The sequence below is a fragment of the Telmatherina bonti genome (genome assembly GCF_933228915.1).
Source record: "Telmatherina bonti genome assembly, chromosome: 11".
Taxonomy (NCBI): domain Eukaryota; kingdom Metazoa; phylum Chordata; class Actinopteri; order Atheriniformes; family Telmatherinidae; genus Telmatherina; species Telmatherina bonti.
This window is the reverse complement of record NC_136629.1, coordinates 25,847,900-25,871,684: the sequence shown is the minus strand read 5'-3', so window position 1 is coordinate 25,871,684 and position 23,785 is coordinate 25,847,900. Positions and strand designations below refer to the sequence as shown.

General features: G+C 42.4%; 1 protein-coding gene across 1 annotated transcript in view; it reads right to left on the bottom strand.

Annotated features, from left to right (window-relative positions):
* slit1a (slit homolog 1a) overlaps positions 1-23,785 on the bottom strand; it is an 84,049-nt gene that overhangs the window by 10,080 nt on the left and 50,184 nt on the right. Inside the window, exons 9-24 of the mRNA XM_079249388.1 lie at positions 19,558-19,705; positions 15,846-15,917; positions 12,447-12,518; positions 12,297-12,368; positions 11,974-12,117; positions 9,930-10,093; positions 8,953-8,976; positions 5,610-5,754; positions 5,427-5,501; positions 5,191-5,334; positions 4,957-5,100; positions 4,704-4,870; positions 2,585-2,717; positions 1,324-1,392; positions 1,169-1,240; positions 978-1,049 (exon numbers count right to left, since the gene is read on the bottom strand). Of these exons, the coding sequence (XP_079105514.1) occupies positions 978-1,049; positions 1,169-1,240; positions 1,324-1,392; positions 2,585-2,717; positions 4,704-4,870; positions 4,957-5,100; positions 5,191-5,334; positions 5,427-5,501; positions 5,610-5,754; positions 8,953-8,976; positions 9,930-10,093; positions 11,974-12,117; positions 12,297-12,368; positions 12,447-12,518; positions 15,846-15,917; positions 19,558-19,705 (1,717 nt within the window). The remainder of the gene's footprint in view (positions 1-977; positions 1,050-1,168; positions 1,241-1,323; positions 1,393-2,584; positions 2,718-4,703; positions 4,871-4,956; positions 5,101-5,190; positions 5,335-5,426; positions 5,502-5,609; positions 5,755-8,952; positions 8,977-9,929; positions 10,094-11,973; positions 12,118-12,296; positions 12,369-12,446; positions 12,519-15,845; positions 15,918-19,557; positions 19,706-23,785) is intronic.

The following is a 23,785-nucleotide window of genomic DNA, read 5'->3' as shown; positions in this document are numbered from 1 at the left end:
AGTCTATGCATACAGGCATCGACGTATACGCAGATATGCGAACTCAGCCTCACGAGGAGGGCTTGTAGGGTCTGGTCTTAATTTTTCCTCGCAGAACTAAACAGCATACTAGGGTTTTAAGTGCGACTGCTTTGTACAGCTGCTGTATCTTTGGATATAGTTCCAAAATCTGGTTTAATTTCATCATCTCTCTGTCCAACATAGTTACTTTCTACATCTCAGTTATTTAACAGCTCATGGTCACCGAGAGGGCACAATCAAAGACTTTATAACTTCATAAAAGTCCTGAGGCAGAGTCAAAGTCATTACGGTTAGCAGGGCAAACATTTTCTAGTAATCAGTGTCAGAGTGATTTTGTACAGTAGGCTGTGGGGGCCGCCTGCTTGGCCCTGATGGCGAGGCCGTGATGAGCTCAGGGTGCTTAGAGGTGAACAAGCAGACTGGGCAGATGGAAGAGGAAGGGGTGTGGTTAGGAGTAGGAGTTGAAGCAACATTGCTGCTGCTGCCCCCATGGCTGCCATTTAAACGGAGGAAAATAGGTCGGCGTGTGTCGTGTGTGTGTCTGAAATTCATAAGCTGTCATAACTGTTCAGACAGTTTCAGTCCTCTGGAGTCAATCAAAGATTCTCGGCGTCTGCTCCGCCATCTCTGCAGTCAGAGCTCGCTGCAAAAATATCCTCCTTAATGAGTCGTTTAGCCTGAAAGTGCGTCCTGTCGGGTTTTTTAGAACTTTTCTTTCAAATCGACTTCAATTGGTTTCGACGAAGCTGCAGGTTTGAGTGAAATAATGTGACAACAAAGAAACATCCCAAACATTTGATGTGCATGTGTAGTGTAAGACGTGAATCTCTTATACACCAATAAAAAGCTACATTACACATTAAAAATAGATTTTAACACCTAAAACCTGAATAAACACAATTAAATGAATGCACTTATAGACACACAGTGTATGCATGCATGAAGCTAAAACTCACAGCAGTCGAAGAGAGTGCAGTCCACTGAAAGCCATTTTGGGGATACATCGTAGGGAGTTGTAGCTCAGGATTCTGCAATGTCCAAATAGTTACATAATTACATACGTATGAATAAAAAATGCAGCTGTTTCCATGATAACGTCGACACTGAATGAAAGAGTAGCTCTCTGCTCTGACAGCTGAGGACTTACAGAGTGGTAAGTTGGCTCATGTTAGCAAAGGATGAGTTGGTCAGAGAGTTGATCTTGTTGTTGCTCAGGTCTCTGCAAAGAAAATGAAGGAAACATGCGGTTCACTGCATCCATCTGTGCAGCATGACAGAGGAGGAAGACGGACAGAAACTTACACCAGCTGTAGGTATTTGAAGGTAGACAGCTCCTTTGGTACAACACTGAACTGGTTTCCATCCAGATACCTGAACAATGAGACAATACATACCTTAAGGAAGTCTTTTCAAAGTTTAAAACGCAGGCGGAGATGCTACGTATTTGTCAACAGAAGATTGATTTTGGAAGACTTTCCATACTGTTGCAACCATTTCATTGCATCAAATATGCATCCTATGTAAGCATTCCCAGGCCCACTGTGAGATGTATGTAGATCGCTTCTACTCCGGCTGAAAAACTGGAAGAAGAATACCCTCAGCGACATTGTTGTGGATTTCCTGCTTAGAATCAATTCCTGTTTCAAATGACTCGGGTACAAACAGTTTGCATGTGTGATAACCTTTCTGATTATGTTCAAGCCGGTGGAGTCGACATCGTGCCTGCAGGGATGCAATCACCCTACTGACTGCTAACACACATTTCTACCAGTGGTGTGTCACTTTGATAAATGGCTGATTCAGGGTCTGCTCCCTCTGAGCAGAGCTGCAGGCTCCTGCTATTGTTGTTGAATGCATAGAGGGTGGGAAGGGCAGCTGCTGGGGATGGGGGTGGTGGGTTAGTTAGGAGGCATTTGGGTTCAGAGGTAATGATAGGTAATGATGGTGCAGAGGATACTCGGGATAATAATGGAGTAGCAAACTCTCCAGACTAGATGAAAGCCCAAAACAGAGGGCTACACCTGGTCACACCTGCTGGGACAATGACAGGCCTCCAGGCTTACACAGCGTGTGTGCGCATCGTTGTGAATATAAGGGTTTGCACAAGAGACACTCAGAACCGAATGAGGCAGTATTGGAAAGTTCCAGACCTATTCCATTCCCTCCCCTTTCCATTGAAAACTGCTCATTAAACTGTCCTGTTGCTCCCCTGTGCTCCTGTGGACAGGCTTTTGGCCCCAACACAAATATGCACACACACACGCACACACACACACACGCACATTCTGATTCTTGGCTCTAAATGTGAGAGTGACATCAGTGCCCTGAAGGCAACAAGGAACAGAGAAGAATGTCTGAGAGAATAACTGCAGGGTTGATTGACTCCTTCCCTTTCCTCCAAATGATGAGATGTTTTCTCTGCTTTCACCGCTTTGACTTTCATAAAGCAATCTTACTCTTTTAATATTGTCCTCCTTAGTTTCAAATCAAACCAGAGGAAGAATAATATCTGGAAGTCAAAGCAAGGAGCATGAATTAGTGTAATTATTGCAGAGGAACTCACAGTTCAGTCACATTTCTGGGAATGCCTTTGGGTAGTATGTGGAGATGCTTGTTACTGCAGCGCACCACGGTCTCCAGGCAAGTACACTCGCTGGGACACTGAGGTCGGGGGACACAGCTCGACTCCTCTTGGCCTGGGAAAAAGATAGAGGTAGAGGGTGGTCACATACCACAGGTGGGAAAACCTGATACGTGTCGAATGAATCGGTCAAAAATGAATTCTGAAAAAAGAAGTTGTGCAAATAAGGACAGAACAAACATTGACATGGAAAACATTTGGTTCAGACATTTGTTGCAGAGTAGCAGAAAGATTGTTGTTTTAAAGATGGCATATTTATTTACAGTAATATATTCATTTATTTATTCATTCATTATCCTATCCGCTTAGTCCAAAAAGGGTTGCGGGGACTATAGAGGCGGGTACACCCTGGACAGGTTGCCAGTCCATCTCAGGGCCACACAGAGACCAACAACCTCTCACGTTAACACTCACTTCTATGGGCAATTTAGAGTAACCAGTTAACCTAACATGCATGTCTTTGGTGGGAGGAAGCTGGAATACCCGGAGAGAACCCACGCATACACGCTGAGAACATGCAAACTCCACACAAGCCCCGCCCCAGCTGAGGATTGAACCAGTGACCTTCTTGCTGTGAAGCCACAGTGCTAACCACTATTTATATATTATTACAATAAAAAACTATATTTGATAAGTTCAAAATAACAAGTGGGGAAGGTAAAAGTATCAAATGTTTCTGCTGCCTGCTGGTCTCAGAGCTGAAAAATCATTTCATAGCTGCTAACAAGTTGAGTCTTTTTTTCTTTTTAGGAGGAATTCCATCATTTTTTTCCTGTATGAAGCTTCTGTTTCTGGAATATTACTGATCCATGCTAAATGCACGGTTCTTTTAAACTTATATAAATGTGATGGAAAACTGTGAAGGCAACGGGGAAAAAGCTTCTGTCATTTGTATGTTTCAGTTAACTTTCCTCTTATTTCTTTATTCATTTTCACTCTTTGTTAGTTTTTTGTACAGATGTTTAACATAAGTGTTTATTATTATTATTGAACCATCGAAATGTTCCCAGTTTGCGGCTCTAAGTCCAAAGCATGACCACTCTACTTCAGTGTCTCCAAACATGGTGATGGTGGTGATGCGGATCACCGTTTGGATCCGGGAATTTTTAAAATTCTTTAACATTGTGCTTTCAGGAGGTTTGTGCTCATCAAGTGCTTTTTAAGTTGTCTTTGAAACCCAAACTCAGCCCAGTAAGTTCCTGTTAATTTCACACTGAAAAATGGAAATAGACACCTGAAAAGTCCTCTATCCTCTAACAGCCTCCTCCTGCTCTGTGGGAAATAATTATCTTATCAGAGTAGTATAAGGAATAATTCAGATGTCCTCATAGCTGCTGATAGCCAAAGCTTTTGTAAAGCTTCATAACTTTTCTGATAGTAAAAATGGCTTGTTTGAGTGGCAAAACTCCAGTTTCAAAGACTGATATAGCTTAAAAAATGATTAATTTGGTCCCCAAACCTTTCCATGTAACTGTAAAGGCAAGATGGAGCCAGTACATCGCCGACACAGTGAGCTGGTGAAGCAGTGAGGCCACAAAGAAAGAGGAAGTGAAAAATGTGAAAAGTAAAACAGGACAGGGGTAGAGGGGCCTCGCTAATGTAATATCGACCAGCGAGAGTAAAGAATGGAAGCTGCCTGTGGCTCAAAGACAAGTCTAACAGTCATTCAGGTGCAAATAGGCTGACTGGTCAATAAGACAAACAGCTCAATAGCTCCACTCAGCTCAGCATCGACCAGCAGCTTAGGAACTGCTGAACAGCAATCTATTCGGTAAACAAAAGAGTCACACAATAGCGGCCATTATTTAAGATGATCTGAGACACTTTTTCGCAGCATCGTGGAGCAGAGTGAAGAGTTCTATCTTTGTGAGCCACAAACAGAAGCTGATTTCACACATAGTGAATCCTATCTGCAACATCAATGATGTTAATTTCCTTTCAAAGTGAAAAAAGACTTGTTTTAAAGCTGAAAAAAATGCAACAAAACTGCAGTTTGGTGTGAATAATGGCATAAGAAGCTGACTCAAAGGGTGACACCCACCCTCCTCACAGCGGAAGTCAGGTAGGGCCACATCCTGCAGGGGGATCTCCTTCAGGAAGGCTGGCCGCTGGCAGCGAGGGTTCCCTGTCACGATCTTCCTAGTCCTCAACCAATCACCGAGCCAGGCCAGCCGACAGTCGCAGTTGAAGGCGTTGGCCAAGAGGTTACTGGGAGAAAGGGAGGATTGCAAAAGTTGAAGGACAAATTAAATCTGAAATAAAAGATCATAAGTAGATATACGTCAGGAACTTACAGTGTAGAGAGAGTCTGTAGTGTGTCAAAGGCTCCAGGAGTGATTGTGGTCAGCTGGTTGTCATACAGAGACAGCAAACGGACGTTGTGAAGTCCTGTGAAACTGTCGTTGTGGACGCAGCTGATTTTGTTGTTCCTCAGCATCCTGTTTAAAAGAGAAATATAATGCTGTTGTAAAAATCTGAACCATTACACGCATTTTAGAATAGTTTATCCATATTTGTGCATCACTCACAGCATTCGTAGCCCCTCCAGGCCTCGGAACATCCCACTTCGAACCGAGTCAATTTGATTAGCTGTGAGGTGAAGCTCATTGACAGATGATGCACCTTCAAATGTCCCATCCTCAATCTCTGTGATCTTATTGTTGCTGAGGTTACTGATAGGGGGAAAAAACACCGGTTGAAGATTTAGGTGTGAAATTTAGAGGTCATGTTGGAAAACCGGTTTAACATATGAAGTTTTACCCACATTTTCTTCAACTGGGAAAGGTTCTTAAAGACTCCAGTTGCCTCCAGGGCGGTGATCTCATTGTTGTTGAGACGGCTAAACAGATGAAGCCGAACAAGTTGAAACATACAAACAAATAAATCCAATCAAATGAAATGCTGTTAGTCTTTTCCTGTGTGGCGGACTCATCTCCAGTTTTCTTACAGTTCAGTGGTGGACGAAGGGATGTGCTCAGGGATCTTGGTGAGCTTCAGGTTGGAGCAGTCTACTACGTTGGACTCGCAGCGGCACTTGGGAGGACACACTGGATCACTGTTACAGGCATTATTCAGACGAGTATCCTCTGTACCTGAAATAAAGAGAAATGCAAACACATACTGTTGTACCATGTAATAACTCTGTAACAACACATGCACCTTTCTTTCCCATGACATCCTGAGTCACGCATCTGGTCCAGCCACAGAACTCAGTCCTGTTGTGACCTAAGAAGAGGCTTCCCTACAACATGGAGCCATAAGAACATCCTGCAGCTCTCTTCCTGCAGGATTGCAGGGAATCGGTGATGGGGAGTTTTTATGAGGCAACAGAGGAGGAGCAGTGGGGTGAAAAGAAAGTGAGTTTGGGCATCCAGTGTGAGCGAGGCAGAGCGCCCAGGAGAGATAAAAATGATGAGGGAAGAGATGACTGAAATGATGCGCAGGAAGCGCGAGTTGACTGGTTGAGTTGAAGGGAAGCAGAGGGACCAAATGAAGGAAGGAGGGCAAATGCGTGCAGGAAAGAGAGGAGAGAGGAGGAAGAGAAGACAGATGAAAAAAGAATGAAAGGTGAGGGGTGGCAGCGAGAGCTGGTAAAGAGCAAGAATGAGGCAGCGCAGGGAGTGTGGGATGGCTTCCTGCACCTCCTCTGTCTATGAATAGACGTTACGTGCCAAAAAAAGTGTGCTGCCAGTTACATCATGGCTACTCAATAATGAAACAGCACTGGGAGCTACTTAGAACACTGTGTCTGCCTCCTTGCATCTCTGCATTGTGTCCTGGTGTTAGCGTGTGTGTGTGTGTGTGTGTGTGTGTGTGCAAATGTTCCATTTAGAGAGAACAGACGAGCCTTTCCTGTTAGGATATCATTTAATGTCTCTTTCTCTTTCAGCACTGTGCAACACTGTGCCTGAGGTCTGAAGATGACGTCAGCGGGACACCGTGGGGGACCCAGACCACATTCATGGAAACCGCAAACAACCAGGACAAAATAATATGGTTGAGAATCCAAAATCCCAACAAATGAAGCAGCATTTTAAACCACAAACTAATCCCAAACCCTCATTGCTAACTTTATTAAAAGAACTGCATTCGCAGGGACAACTTCTACTCGCCGCATGTGCAGACGTTTTCTGAAGTGGTGTCGTTCCTGAGAGTGGCTGAGTGGATTGTGCAGACAGACACAGTAATGCTGGTCATTAAGGAACTTTCCCTCACTCAGCCAGACAACAGGAAAAGGCATTTCCTGCTACACAGGAAGCAATGAAAGTACAAGAGAAGAGCTTTGATCTTGAGGATGTGGAGGAGCCGGGGGAGATTTCGTGAGCCTGAGTCATAGTCATCGTCACAAGTGCGTGGCGACGACGCTTTTACTGTCAGCAGATTTACGCGAATCGGGAGAAAACTGCGAGCAGAAGGATAAGGTTTTTTTTTGTTTTTTTTTTTTCCCTCTCTGAGATGCAAAATGACTCATCGCTGGAGTTGTAGAGCTTCTCATAATTCCCTGCAGCTTGGTTTCTCATTATAAATGTATTATGGAGTTCCCGTGCTGTCTGTAATTGTGTGAACTGTGTTGGATTTATTGTTATCACTCAGGGAGGTTTAAATTTTTCCTAATCACATTAGGCTTTGATCACAGGTCTGCTTACACAGTTCTCCCATTTGTTCTTTAAGCCAGTGCATAACTTTATCTCAGCTTAGACACATTAAATTACACACAGAGGTGCACCGACTATGACAGTTAATCACACAAGCAGATGCACAGCACAGCAAACACACACACACATATAACTGAGTTTGACACACATCACCGCTCCTCCTAGTTATTTTCTTGGAATTGCTCTTGTTGAGAGATCCGGAAACATCCGCTGATAGGAATCTGTGTCCTCTGGTGGGCTTTATTTTCTTTAGATTTGCAGATAAAGAGGACACGCTTTCCTTCCCCTCTGTCAGTTTCTCCCTCCCTCCCTCCTCTTTTGTCCCTCTTGGTGACTGACTGAGTGTCTGTGCTAATGCCAAAGCAAAGAGACGCTTCCTTTCCGCTCTATCTGCTGAGACTGTTAGAAAAATAGAGCTGAGAAGAAACAGATGCTCTTACACACATATATCATTATTAAAGTTCACACATATGGTGGGTGCACTCACACTTGGGCCCAATTATCCATTCTCATGTATATAAATACCTCAAGTGCCACAACCAGCAGCATAAAGATTTAAACTAATTTCACCTATAAATGCCCAGTGTTTATTTTAGTGGAGACTGTTTCCTCTTAAGTTTCTCCCACTAGGATGAACGACAGTTTATTACAACCTAAAGCTTTCCTAGAGTTTGGCAACCGCATCTCCAAGTCAAAAAAAAAGCTGGAATGGTATGGCAAATAAAACTTCACTGCAGAGAGTATGAACGTATGATGCTTCATGTTTTCATCCTCAGCTTTATTTCCTTTGTTAATATACATCTGTTTCTGCAAGCCTTAGTTGCACAGATGTTGGACGATCCCTCAGATGTTGCTGCAGCAAGAGTTGTTTATTCATGACACTGGGAAGGAATTATTGTGGGAAACTACAGAGAATCACAACAATACAGAGTTGCATTGACAAATGTCACTTCAAACTTTACTGTGCAAACGAGAAGTTTTAAGTTGTATCCTGTACAAAGGCACTGAGCCAGGGATTTAGGCGAAAGGAAGAGTCACTGTGGTGCAGTTAAAGACATGTTTGCATGAAGAATAGCGCAAAATAATTGAATTACTTGGTGTTGACAACAGAGGAATGTTTCTTATTGAAAAGGAACAGCAACATTACAAAGCAGTAACAGCTTTACTGTTCCAGTTATTACTAATTTTTATAAAACGTTGAAGATTGATAATATAAAAATCAATGTATGTAAGCAAATTAAATTAAACTGATGAGGAAAAAACAAAAAAAAACAAACTGAGTGCTTAAACAGTCTGCAAAAAGTGTGAAAATCATAGTTGAAGTATAAAACCTCTTATTAAACTGTACAGTTTGAGGAATCCTGCAGTTTTCACCTGAGACCAAGTTTGTCTACCCAAAAGCCTTTGTGTTCATTGACAAATTCAGCAAAAGGACTTCTTTTCTTTGCTTTAAAGCAAAACTGCTTGGTTCTCAGCTCGGCTGCTAAAAGGAAAGATTTAAAAAATAAAAGTAAGACAAAAGCTGTAATAAAAGTTTGATGCTGTCAGCAGTGGAAAAGGTGATGTCACTACATGGCAGCAGGTGTAAAATTAAAGAACGACAATGATAGGTGTGAACATTTACAAGCCACTCACCTGGGATGACGTACTGCTCTTTGGCTGTGATGGAGGAAAGAAAGAGGGAGGGATGTCAGTGAGAGCAGTCAGGTTCGCATAGCTGTGGCATCGCTATGCTTCAAAACAGTCATATATATGGCTTATATATGACGGCACATGATGGTTAAACAGAGAAGCCGAGGTGCTATCTCTGTTCATGACAATATGGAAAAACTGGTGACAAAGTAAAAGGAAAAAATTGGGGGGGGAAAAAAGTGATAAATATTTAGTTGTTGCTAAGGATAAATGACATGAAAGGGCAGAATGAAGCAGAAAGAAGTCAGAAAGAGGGAAAAAGTCAAAAGAAAAAAAAGAAAGAAAGAGAAAAACTTGCGGAATCCCTCCCTCACCAGGTCTGGCCAAACAAACGAGGCTATAAAGAAGTTTGAAGCCACAGCGGTCAGAGTGGCAGACAGCACAGTACGCTGCATAAACACAATGAGCGGGCACAATGTGGAGGGAGAATGAGGGGGTATGAAGGAAACCTGAGCAGAGGCTGAGCAACAACATACAAGCTAGGTGGGACAGGAGCTTGGATTGGTGGGCATGCACAGAAACTTTAGCTCTTATTCCAGCCTTGACTGGTGATCTCAGCTCGCTGCGGTTGGATTGTGAAACCAGACTCATATTGTGGTAAAATGCAGGGAGAAACAGTAAATGCTGCGTCTGATCTGGGCCTTCACATAGTCTGGAAGGTGCCATTGATTTAGGAGCACCGGCACCACACACGATCACACCAATAAAAACCTTTTGTTGAGAACGATCACTCATTAAATGTAGTATATAGTAGGGGGAACAATGCGGGGATGAAAGCCACTCCTCGCTGAGGGGAAAAGGTGTAAGAGTGGAGAGGTGAGAGGCAAGCAGAACAAAACCAGCACAGTCTGTCTGAGAAGAAGGGAGCACCAGAAAGACAACCAAGGGAGACATTTGGAGCCACGGAGCCAGCAGCCTACCGGAGCAGCGGAACTTCTTGCTCTTGATTTGTCCAATACGCTTGTTTGCAAGCCGGCGTGGACTGGCGCAGCGAGCGCCGCTGGTCTCGATTGGGTTGGAGCGCAGGTAGTCTGCCAGCCACTTCAGATTACAGTCACAAATAAACGGGTTCTGGGCCAGGTGACTGGAAAACAGAGAGGTGGGACGGGAAGGAATGGGGATAAGAAGTAAGGAAATACATGGAAATGGATTAGATGTCTGTGGTGTGTTTATATTTGGACATCAGCGCCTCAGAGCGATGAGATAGTCAACCAGTAACCTAAGAAACACAAAGACATTCTTTAGTAGCTACATGAGCAGTGTTTATGTCACTTTGGAGCCGGGAAGTGAATTTGTTTATTGGCTTAATGTTATGACTTAATCATGTTTAATGAATAAATTTAATTTAATTCAATTAAAGGGAACATTTGGATAATGACACACTTGTTTATTTTAGCTGTTTATAAAAACATTATCAGGCCACGGCTATAATGGGAATGTGATCTTAAAGAGGTGATTTGTCTCCTAACTACAATTACAGCTTTTAAACTTGCTCTAGTGATGATTTGTCAGGCCCTCACCGCAGCTGTCGTCAGCTGCTGTTTGTTCTCGGGTATTTCTGACCTTAGTTTTGTCTTCAGTGAGTGAAAAGCAGCTCGATGAGGCTGAGATCAGGTGACTTGGCCTCTGCAGAATTCCTCTACTTTACTTTCCACTTCTTTGCCTCCAAGTGTCTCACAGATGGTGTTGTGTGCTTCGGATCAAGACCAGTTCCAAGCCTTCCACACTTATTGGTTCCCATCGTTGTGGTCCAGCTTGATTTTTAGTTCGGCTTTGGAAACCTGCTCCAGAACAAGTCTGGCTCAGGCAGCTCTTCAGGATTTTCAATGGTTTGCACCTTGTGGTGAACCCTCATGAAGTTTTCTCTTCATGGTTGACTTAGATAATGTAGTACCTTCCTCCTTAAGAGGTTTTTTTTTTACTTGACTGGATGCTAGAAAGATTTTTTCTCAGCCACAGCAAGTATCCCGTGATCATTTACACTTCAGAAAGCTTCATGATGTTTTCGTGTTGTGGAGCTTCATGGTGTGTTTCTCAGAATGTCTCTTTAGCTGCTTTATTTATGGCTGAACAATTATGAAATGATCCAAAACAGTTTGTAAAACAGCTTTTGAGTCCATGTTTCAAATATATTTCAGACGCTGAAAAAATCTTTTATGTGTAATTTGGATATTCTTCTTCCTGGATGTGTTTTCTAATCGAACTAGAATAACAAAAACTGTGTCAGGGTAGAAATACATGTCAGCCAGACTAGTTTAAAATTCTTGTTGGGTTTTACTCTTGTTGGTTTTGATGGACACACTTTCAATGAAAAGCACTACATTAACAATCGACTGAGGGCAAATTTAGATTTAGCTCAATAAGTGTTTAAACAAGTAGATCAACCAGGTGTGAGTCAGTAGAATGAGAATGTTCTTTCATCCAAACTGCATCCTCATAGTCTTCGTTTTTATGACAAGACACTGGAGAAAGATATTTAATAGTTATTTCTACTCCCTCTCCAAAATGTGAATCAAAAAGTTTGTTTACAGTATATCTTTACTGTTTTCCAACAGGTTTCCATGACAACCAGGAAGACTTTTAGTATGCAGCATGTTTTATTGGTAGATAACGCCACAGGAGGTCTTTATTGATAAGAGTTTAGCTTTTGTTTTCATTTTTCTTGGGAAAGAAAAACATTAGATATTCATTTAGTCAGAATTTAGCTGTCTAAGTGACAGAGGGGGAAAGTCTGGGTTCGATGCGAGCAGGTTTTGATCTCAATCTGTCCACAGAAGTTGTGTGTGTCCACATGTTTGTGAAGATGACAGACACGCTTTCCTATCTACCTCCCGGTTCCATTCCTGTGTTATTACACAGACCTCCGAGTAAACAATGCCTGTGTTGGCTCATGTTTTATGGTAACGGCTCAGCATGTGTCAGAGCGTGCACAGGAAAGTGTGTTTGTGTATGTCTTTGACTCACAGGGTCTGTATAGCTCGCAGTGAAGTGAAGGTGCCCTTGGCGAGGGTTTGGATCTTGTTGTCGTAGAGTGACAGCAGCGAGAGGTTCTGCAGGTCCTGGAAGGTGTTGGCACGGACGCAGTGAATCTTATTGGCATTCAGCAAGCTAAGAGAACAGGGAGGAAAAGGGGGAAAAAAAAAAGGAGGGAAACAGCTTGTCAGATTTTCTTTAGGAATTCATTTATTACAGATATAGAAAAGTATGCACAGAGTTTATCTGAAGGTTATGCCTGGTATTCAGTATGTCTGCAGAGTATCAGCAGGAAGCACGAGCGCTCCACTTACAGGAGTTGCAAGGCGTAGAGGCCATCAAACACCCCTTTGGGCAAGTCGGTGATCTTATTTCCATATAGCACACTGAAACATCACAACCCAGGATTTAGGCACAGCAAACAACAAACACACATCTCCTTGTATAGAAACTCGACCACTTACAGGGAGTTGAGGGAGCGCAGACCCTGAAAGGCGTCAGGAGCTATCTCTGAGATCTGGTTGTTGCTCAGGTCTCTGCATGGAAGAAGACCAGAATATTAGACATGGAGTCGATGTCTTGTTCTTTGAAGAAGTTTTGACCCACTCTCCTGGATGGGAAGGAGGGAATTAGGAAGGAACAAACGTTCTGTGAGTTGGAACAAGATGACTCCCAGCTCTCCCACATTTGATGGTGCGTCTCTTTAAGGAAGCCTTGTAGCCAATCAAAACATTTACTTGTATTATTTGTGGCCTATCAACCGATCCTCTATTGCGGTGTGTGTGTGTGTGTGTGTGTGAGAGAGTAAGAATGCGACACAGGGCTGAAATCCAATGTAAAATACAGTAGACTGCCTTGGAACATAGCTGTTGTTAATAGGATCCGCAGACCTCTCCCCACAGGATAACCACTAAGCCTTGAGTGCCCATGAGTTGATGTGTGTGTGTCTGTGTGAATAAATACAACAGTAAATGAGGAACAGTGGGACAGAAAGGGAGAAAGACAGATGGAGAGAAAGGCTTAATGGAGTATGTGGACTGAACTCCAGCCGACTGGATACCTTTGAAGGAAAATCATCATGTGGTGAAAAAGAGGGATATTTTCTTATTTGGGGGGTAACAGTTAAATAAGTAGCCGTTTGTCTTCTTGCAAGGACTTAGGTTTCCTGGAAATGAAAACGATGAGTGGGAGCCAACATATGCACTGGTGTGTGTCTGTAAACTCAGACACTAGTGTGTTTGTGTATATGTCGGTGTGTGAGGGCCGTTACAGCATCCCCGTCTAAAGGGGTGGTTCATGTGTAGGTCATCCAAACTAGGACAAGGTGAAAAAGACATTTACAGGAAAGAGATGACACACAGAGTTGGCTTGGGCAGTATACAATCCACATAAAACAAATCCACAAACACCTGCATGAACAAACTTAAACTTCTTTTGCATTATAATTTAAGATTTGACTATTTTAAGGTATGAAATGCCAGAAAATCCACAGTTGAACATGAAATGCAACACTAATATCTACTGAGCTTGATCCATAATGATGCTGCCTACAAGCTACATGGAAGGTTTGCTGGACGCAGGATAGGCTCGAGGACAGCTGAATCAACGGAGACATGCGGAGATAAATTGTTGTTGCTTCATGCAGAATCAGCAGCACTAACAACAGGAGCAGGTTATATCAATTTGAAAGAGCAGGTGGATAAATACATCTAATCTCCGCTTTTGTGGTGTTTAATTTTCGCCTAACTACCTGAGATTTCATTTTCCTGGGACATACAATGACAGAAAAGAATTTATTTTGTTCATATTGACATTAATCTCTTCATTCAGTTCTTATTTAGTAGCTTAAGGATTTGCCAAGCGTGACTGAATCTGTTTGCTATGCATTCAATACAAAACACCAGGAAAGCACTCAGAGAGTGCAGACCTCCTCCAAACAGCTCATTCCCACCTATATTATGAAGAATCCTTTTAAAATTTCCTGTACCCACAATAACTTCAAGATCATTCCCAAAATTTGATAGAATCTAAGTTTGACCAATTCTCAGAAAAAAGTATCTGTCTAGAAGTTTTTGCGTAAAGTTGCTACCAAACAGCGAGTGGTAAAGGCCATAAAGGAAACAAATGCAACAAAATATGCATCGTAATTGATTTAGGGCTTAATTGCTATTTACAAATGTACCGTTGTCACTTTTTCTGTCCTGCTAATCATATTTATTGTTGACACGTTGTGTATCTGGAAGTTCTGTACAGTCTATGTGTGCTGGCATGCCCTCTGGTGGGATCCTACACTCACAGTTGTAATACAAAAAGATCTGTGATTATTTACGCCAATGTCACATTTAGATGTCAAAGTAAGCAAGAAGTTAAAAGGAAAGTGTATTCCAAGCCTTATTCTGTGATAGAAACTTATCACCATGGCTTCACTGTTATTCATACAGCATAGTTAAAGGGGTGCTATTATGGTGTTTCAAGTTTTCTGAGCTTTCTACAGTGTTACAGTGTTGAATCCTCATCAGACATGTGAACAGCACTGTTTTTTATCACCTAAACGCATGTTTGAGTTTGAGTTTGAGTTCCAGCACTCTCTCCGTTCGGTTTCAATGGCGACGAAAAACGTGTCGTTTTAGAGAGTTTTTTTCTACTTGGAAATCCTTGTGACGTCCCGGGCGATAAGGTTCGGTGATTGGTTACCTTCTACTGGTTAACAAGGGCATGTACAAATACATCAGGCGGGTGGAAAACGTCGGATAAAGTTATTTCCAACGATGGCTGGTGAGTTTACCAAAGAGAGACATCCTGCTGCATTCGTTGCTGTGGGTTGCTGTTTTCCACTTTGTTTTCAGGGTCTGATTCAGGTTCCAACATGTAGGGCTGTATGCTACGTGTTGACATTGTATTTTGTTTTTTTTATTGAGTACCTATTAGCCTAATCCTTCTGTTTATGAGATGTTACAATGACGGCGAAAGCAGGTGCGGTGCGCGCTCCCGATGTAGTGCAGTGGCGGGAGGCGGGGCTTAATGTGGAAGAGTCTCAATCCACTCGTTTTGCCCACAGGCTGATCTGACAGCCTACGGAGAGGGTCGATCTAAAGTAAATAAAGCGATTTGTGACAATAACGCGATCAATCCCAGCCCTTCTGGTCTCAGAAATAAAAATAAATTAGCCTGAAATGCACATAATAGTTCCACTTTAAGGTTTAGAGTGAAACATATTTCCTTTCACGTCTCCTTGCAGTAACAGGGAGATTTTATCTGGCTCTCGTCATTCATTCACCTGATCCCAGCTTCACTCGGAGCTGAATGATGAAACAGTGCAAACCTTCTGAGAGAGGCGGAGGAACTCCCTGACCTTCTGTTTCCTCCATCTCCCTGCTGCGATGCAAGTCTGGCCTGGTGGTGTTGGAGGTTTGGCCGCCGGTGTGTGAGCTGGCGAAGTGGCCGGACAGCTGGCTAAATGGGCTTAAAACCACTGAGTCTCAACCACCAGCCTGTCGTTGCTCATTCCCTGAGAAACAGGAGCCTCAGCCCTCATTCCAGCACTCTCTCTGTCCCTTCATCAAAATCATCACCATCTTCCCGGCCAACAACACGCGGACTGGACACAGTGCTAGCCAGGGGAATACCAGTGTGGAGCGATGAAAAAATAAGAGCTGTTATTATGCACATGTAGGATCTGAGTGTTTGCTTTCCATGCCACCCCAAGCCTGAGAACAGGAATTTGTTCTTAAGGCTCAGACAAAATAAATACTGCATGCTCCATGGAAGCAGAAGGAGAAGACTGCCAATTGTAGCTTCTTTTTCCAGCTCCTTGTTCTCATCTGTATTATTTAGCCCAGAGGTGAGGCTACTGCTGTACTTACATCCTACGCAGTTTCTTGTAGGGAGAGAAGGCTCCTGGAGGAACAGACTTAATCCCATTCTGCTCCAGACGTCTAGAGGGGAGACGAGAGAAGATGCGATACCATTAGTTAACCAAACAATAGCAATCTCCATGGCAACAGAGCTGAGTAATCACCTCTGACCCCTTGGTGATTAGCCTGATTATATTTGTGCAGATCTATTTCACAGTTGTAATAGGTCCAGGCAAGTTGGAGTCATAACATCCTCAGAACCAATAAACAGTCTGAATACTGAAGTGCTTTGGAGAAGGAACTGAGGGGAAAAGGCCCCATTTCTCTTTGTGAGAGGGCCTTCAACTGAAAGTCATATTTCTTCTTGGTTTACCATTTAGACTTTCCAGTGTTTGCGCTCTCATATGAGATCATGAAATTAATAACGATCTCACTTGTTCTTGTGAAAGTCGCTTCTATCCTCTGGGTGTCTGCAAAGTGTCAACTGAAACCTTTGCAGCGTGGTAAAATATCACTTCTTTGAGTTTACTTTTTCCTGTGAGCCGACAGGATAAAACAACTGTCAAAGCATGAAATTAATACACAGACAAACATATAGTTGGTCATTCATAACTGTGCAGAAACACGCTCTAATCGGTCTCAGATGGTCCCACGGAAACAGGCATCCCTAAACCCTATTAGCGTGGGCATGTGTGTGTGTTTCTGGCTGCTTAGGACGCAGCTCAGTCCCCGAACAAATCCCCACTGTAGCTGGCAGAGGGCTGTTTATCTGCAGGTCAGTTCACAGCTTTTAAAACTGTCCTTACCGAGGCTTAGCAGGGCCCAAAGGAAGGCAGCTGCAGGCCTGTCTGGTTGTTCTACCATTCTGCCTCCCTGCAGAGGAACTGGCTTCAGACCAGGCCTGTGTGAGCTGTGGCGGGCCGGCGGCGACCTCGGCATCATAATATCATTAAATCGCCATTTGCCACCACAGAAAAATGACAAATATTCCAAAATCGGCAAAACTCCTTAAGGTTTCTACCAGATTTATTGGGATTTCTTGGCACAGAAGCATTATCACAACATTTAATTAGTTGCTTGCAGGCATTTCAGATTTAACGACATGCCTCTTAGGCGTCTTGCATTGCTTTGTTTATGTCTATTCATGGGGGGTAAATGTTTTGTTAGACTGTAGCCACAATCATTTAACAGTTTTCAGCTTCCAACTTTTTCAATCAAGAATCTTCCCCCTTCAAACGACCGGACTGCACTTATAGAACGATATGGGAGTGCAATTGACATTCTTTGGATTGCAGTGATTCTCGACCACAGATTCCTGTGGTGCACATGCTCTCTGTCTGTTTTTGTCTGCCTGTCCTTGTGTGTGCGTGGATTTACACTGGAGTGACAGCCGTGTGGTTCGTCTGCCCTCACAGTGTGGCAGAGTGTTGGGCCAAGTGGCTTTAGCACCCTCTCTCATCAACCAGTCTGTCTAACTGGTCCAAACCAGTCTGGCACTTAACATGCTGTTTCCATGTTTCAGTGTCAGTGTCGGTTGTGTATGTGTGTGCCTACGTGCTGTGGTCCCTCGGGTGTGTCAACATGGAGGATGGCAAAATCCTCAGAGCAGATGAGGGCACAAACACACACATACGCACACACACTGCTGTCTAACAGCGGTTTTTTTGTCTTTGCATTGTTGCTACTTGTGGATCAATATAAGCAGCAACTTAAGCCCTGCAATCAACAAAGGAGCTACTGTGTCCATTTGGTGGAAGAGAGAGAGAGAGAGAAAAAAAAGAAACAATCTCTCAGATACACTTGTGGATGTCCAATCAATAATTCTTTCTAATTTGTCAGCCTGAGCATTTGTGTCTGTGTGTCTGTTGTGTCAATCCAATTAATGTTCTTCATCCTTTTCATTAGGGTGTGAGCATGGTTTTCATTAAAGGGGGGGGGACACATTTTGCCTTTGGGAATTCAACCAGTGTGTGCAGGACTCAGAAATGATGGCAGGATTGAAGCAGTGCAGATTAAAGGCATGAGGGAGAGTTTTATGGCATGGATCAGTAATTGCAGACAGAGACTATAGTGCATAATAATCTGTTGTGGTAGCGTTTAGGCTAACCGGACCTGGTCTGTAAAGTACAGAAACCAGCACACAGCCATAAAGACAACACTGCCAGTCATTAGAGCAGAGGTAGAACAGGCCAGAGAGGTTGTAATTCTCTGATTTGTACATAATGAGAGCAGCATGCGTGTGTCCTTGTGTGGATGTGATCTTCCCAGTACCTTATTAACAAGACATTAGGTCGACCTTGATACCCAGAGCCTGCCATGCTGTAATAGAAACTGGTTTTATAATGAACTTCATGCGCAGATCAAACTTGCTTCAGCAGGTTACTGAGCACACCACCCCTCCCCACCCCCCATTCACATCCCATTGCGTTCTATGTTATTCTTGTTGATGTGCCTCCTAAAACTCGCCTGTAGGGATCGACAAGCTGGTAAAAAGCAAGCGAAAAGGAACAGAAAGAGGAAGAAGAGAGAGTTTAAAGGAAAGAGCATCATGGGAATTGAACCTGTAATGTAAAGGGTCTGATGGGCCGGCCAGGAGGAATTTACATGATGCAAGCGCTTCCCCTCCGTCTTGTAAAAGATGAATCAGAACATAGTGGAGTTTATAAGCAGGACATGGCTAAGCACCAATTAAATGTGAAGGGCAGAGAAAGTTTGAAAATGTCTGTACAAATCTTGCTGTGCAGGGAGAACCCACTGTCTATAAAACGTGCACACGGTAGAGCTATCTTTCAGTTGTCTCCCTGTTCTCCCATTAGTGCTGCTTTCTGGTTATTGGGCTCATAGATCACATCGATATAAGTGACATCCCACTTGTAGAGCACTGCAACTGGAGAGGGCTACAAATCATAAAACACTGAAAACTGCATCTTGGTTTGTCATGTTTTATGGTTTGTAGACCATCGCTGAGGCTGAGACTGAATTATTTACTTCTAAGGATTTTTAAATACTTTTATACAGTATTGTTGAATATTTTGTGGGTGGTCAATGTTTTACAACAAACAGTGGAGTAAGTTCCAGTACAAATGAGAAAATACAGCACACCACTGCAGAAGAAATGGGTCAGGGTTGTTGGGGAACATGGGATCGGTGACTTCCATGCTAGCTGGGTATTTATAAACAGACCCCATGGGGAGGAGAAGACCTAGAAACTTGCTGTGTCCTCCTAGCTGCACACATGCCCCTTAGAAGAACATGCAACACGACTACTGGCTTTCTGCGTCTATCCTGCCACTCACAACATGCAGAAATCAGTGTTACATTTCAGGGAGATCTCTGCCAGTGGCAAGAAACCATGGATATACAGAGTGAAACAACACTTTCCCAGAAATTACAGCATAGCTTGTGGGCTGTAAACAGTTAATGCCCAGACAGATGTTGGACGACTGATAAACAGAGGGAGGGATGGTAGCAAAGCACTCGCATATGGTTCATGGCCATCTGAGCTGATAAGAGCATACAGTTAAAGCCTGTTCAGTCTCCATGTCCTCCAGTGTTGCATATACTGAGAACAATCTGCAATAAATAAAATACAGCTCTGTTTACAGTGTTATTGTTGCCATATGTAAATAAAAAGCAGCACAATAGTGATTAAAAGATGCAGACAGTCATAGAGATCAGTACTTTTCATGGAGGCAATGATGAAATGAAGACTTGTGCTTACATTTCTGCCATACTGTCAGGCAAGTTGGCTGGGATGGCGGTCAGACCTTTCCCTCTGCAGTCCACAATGTTGTTACTGCAGGTGCACATCGCAGGACAAGAACCTCCACCGGTGCTGCATGGCTGCAGGCTGGAAGACTCTTGGTGTCCTGTTGATACATAGACAGATAAAAGAATGATTGGATAAATAGATAAATGAATAAATGAATAATCGTACAAATAAATAAATAAACTAATAAATAAATGATTGTACAAAAAGAATAAATAAATACACAAACAAATAAATAAATAAATAAAGTGATTACATTTTATCATTCCTTTGATGAATTCAGTTCTTCACTACCAAAGAAAATGTAAACATCCTCATAGCATGACACACATTTCACCATGTTTTTGAGCTGGCATCGTGAATTTATAACTTCACTTTTTCACTTGTAAAAAGAAGGCTGGTGCTCTGCATTTCCAAAGAACTGTGCTTTTGCTTTCTTTGTCTGTTGAATATCCTAGTAAAACTGTTTTTTTTTTTAAACTCATGGAGTCTTGCTTCAATGTGCATATATTTTGCCATAAACTTGCAGCCTTCAAATGGTTGCTTTTAATAACATTTCTGATTCTCTTTCACAGCTTTGTTTATTCAGAGGTATAAAACTAAAACGAAAAAGAGTTCGCAATCAGAAAAAGCTTCATTTACTGGTTGAAACAGGTCACATAAACACTATAAATTAAGCACTGGCACTGGCAGATTTGTTGGTTTAACCTCTTATTGGTCAAATGACCATATTTGTATACTTTATTGGGCATAAAAAAATGTCTGCATGCTGGTCCATGAAATCATAAAACCACACTGGATTCTCCACACTAGTCATTAAAGATCAGTCTCCATCCCAGCTACTTTACCAAGGTCAGTCATCAGCATAAACACTAGAAATAAATGTTAGTACTTACAACTTGCTCATGTACAACTTTTTTTAAATTTAAAATATGAGAATACAAGTTGTACAATAGTCTCCAATATTATATTGACAAGCTTTTCTTTGGTTAAAATGTAAAAATTTCAATAAGCTCAAGTTTTAGAAGTAGATTTAAATTGATTTTCACAGAATTTTGTCGTGAGACGACACAACTCCTGCTTACTTGCTGAGCTAAATTTCTGTCCTTTATTACTAAGATCTGCAACTGCGCTGTTATTTAAAAGTTAAATCGTGAACATTCAGAGGGTTGTTTTGACGTTCAGAAAAACAAATGAAACAGTTTGCTTTTGACTTCAGCCACAATATCCTTGAAAATCAATGGAAAAGAAACTAGGTTATCTATCAAAGGAGTGCCACAGAGAGGAGAAGAAAGGTTGGAATAATAAAGCTGGAGTGGCATTTGAAGGCCTCCCAATAAAATCCATTGATCTCCCCACAAATTTTTCTCCTGAGTCTGCGTTCTCCGGGTGGAATTGAACCATTCTGCACATTCAGCTTTACAACCCCCACCTCTTCACTTCCATTTGTTCTAAAAGACTTCAACTTTTTCATTTGCATACAGAGCACACAGCTCATCATGCTGTCTCTAGATACCTGTTCAAATAGCTATGGCACTGTCAGCGGCGTGGTGAAGAGCGGGCGCCTGCTCTGCCTGTACAGCTTTTTGTGGCGTGTGTGCGCACTAGATGTGTGTCTGCGTGCGAGTCTAACCCAGATAAAATGAATAAAACAGACTTTTAAATGGCCTCATTTACACAGCATTACTAATCCAAGTTTCAAACCATGAATATTTAATTACCTTCCTATCTATCTATCGCTCAGCTCGTGTGGAAAATGTTGGCAAGAGCAAAAGAGGGGGAGTTTAGATTTAGGGAGAAGAAGACAGAGTGACTAGTGGTGGAAGTCAGTGATCGAGAAAACACACGGCTCAAAAATCCACAACAAAAACAGAAAAAAAAAAATCATGAAGGACTACTATAAAATATCTCTCTGTTTAGCTGACAAGCCATGCTTAAAGTTTAACTTCATACATCTAATCAATTATCTGTATGTTCTGATCCCAGAATCAGAGAGAAAATAGCATCTTAACTGTGGATCATAACTGGCACGGTCTCGCAGCCCATGCAGTCTGAGGCCGTGTGATCTGGGATGGCAAAGGTTTGACAGAACTAGGATCAGGTTTATGGCAGAAAAAACACACTTCTGATCTAACATGGCACATATGACAGGCCTGGGATCATGGAGAAAGCAGAGCGCAGCTCGAGCGGTCCTAACAATGACAGCTCTCTGACAGGTATTCTTGAGGTGAGGCCGTTTGATGTTTGCGCCTCCCCTCTTTGTCCCACTGCTGTTTTCCCTGTTATCTCCTTCCCATCAGTTATTTCCACCACTCGATTCCCGTCCCATTTTCCCTGTTTTCCCCCCCGCCATCAAGTTCACCTCCTCCACATGCTCTTTTTCACTCCGTTTAGCGCCCTCATTTTCAGCCTCTCCATCACTGCAACCCATTACCTTTTGTCCATTTGCTCACAAACCCATATATTTAACCTCCCTCCATCTCATGTCTCTCATCAGTTCAAAATACTATCAGGGCTTCTACCCATCCACCACAACCAAAGCTTTTGTCATTTATTCTCCATTTCCAGTATAATATTTATATAGCTCAGTGAGATGAGATCGTTCAGCACGATACTAATTTATTTTCTCTCCTATGAGCCTGGATTGCACAAGCAAATTTTTACTTTTGATTACATTTCCTGGTGACAACAACACAGGAGCACAGAGGTCCTCTGTCTAAATGTTTGGTTTGATGGGATCTCATCAGCAGCAGTCGTTAAGACAGTCTAAAGCAAGTGAAATCTAAACTACAGTCACAAGATTTTGAATAATGGGGCTAAAAATGCTTTTGGAGTTACATGAGATTGAGGCCAATGTTTTCTAACAAACCGCTTCTCAAAATGTACAAAGAGAAAAAAGAAACAAACAAAAATCAAACAGCATCTCATTCAGATTTTAAATCATGAATAAAAACAAGATCCATTTGTGTTCAGGAGAGCTCAGAAGCTGCATCTGGCCCCATAAAGTTAATGAGCTTCTACCCATGCACCAGACTTACACTTAGTAATTAAAATCTGCAGATGTTTGCATCTCATTTTCACCTGGATTTACTACTTACTGGATTTTTTTTTTTTTTTTTTTAACTTTTTATAAAAGCAGAAAATCATTGCACTTTTAAAAAGGGACTGAGACTCTTCAGTGTTTAACTTTAATGTGACTTATTATGCTAAACAATTGCTTGGGAACTACTTAGAACAAACTCATCAATGTGTGACTCCGCTCATTACTGGCAAAAAAGTTTATAATACAGTGATGTTTTCCAGCTGAACACTTGGAGGGATGGTGACTAAGTCATATTGCAGAGAATGAAGCAGGATTTCATCATATTTTGCATCAGTAAGTGCCGCCGTTTTCAGTCTCTCGCCTCACACAGCAGCAGCAGCAAGTCTCTCCTCTCCCTTGTCTTCCACATTTCCAACAGGACGCCACCCTGCCCCAAATCCCCCACAGGTGGCCTCACCTGGTCGCAGCTCAAACTCAGTACATGCACAACCACAAGCTGTAATGCTAATTGTCAAAAATACAGTGTGTGCCAGTGAGTCAGACTCTGACGAGTCCTTGGCTGGGAGTTCAACTTTTGGTCATTCATCCTCTCCAGAACAAACTGGAAGTGTGTGCTGGTGGCTGTGTGTATATGTGCCATGTACATGTATGTATATGTACATATATACATATGTACATATATGTATGTATATGTATGTATGTATATGTATGTGTATGTATGCATGTCTTAAATATGTCATGTGTGAATACAGAATATTGTATCTGTAGAATCAATCAGTGTTATTCTGCATCACCCCACAAATCTTATTTGATGCAGTCAGTGTGTACATATATGAAACACAGCTGCTCATCATGTAAAACTGAAACTTTCTGCATCTGTTTAATCCAAAATTTCTCAGCTACAGCCTTCATATCTGGAATCATTACACTCCCACGCTTTGAGTGTCTTCCCTGGGCGATGAATAGTTAATGATCTGTGCTGTCACGCCGTATGGCTGCGTAAAAATCACAACCCATGGAGAAAGAGACACACACAGAGGTACACACAGCCACAAACACACAAATGTAGACGCAAACACCCCTCGCAGCTGGTGTTGCGAGTGAGATAGCCTTGTGGGGAGTGGAAGTTCTCATGCT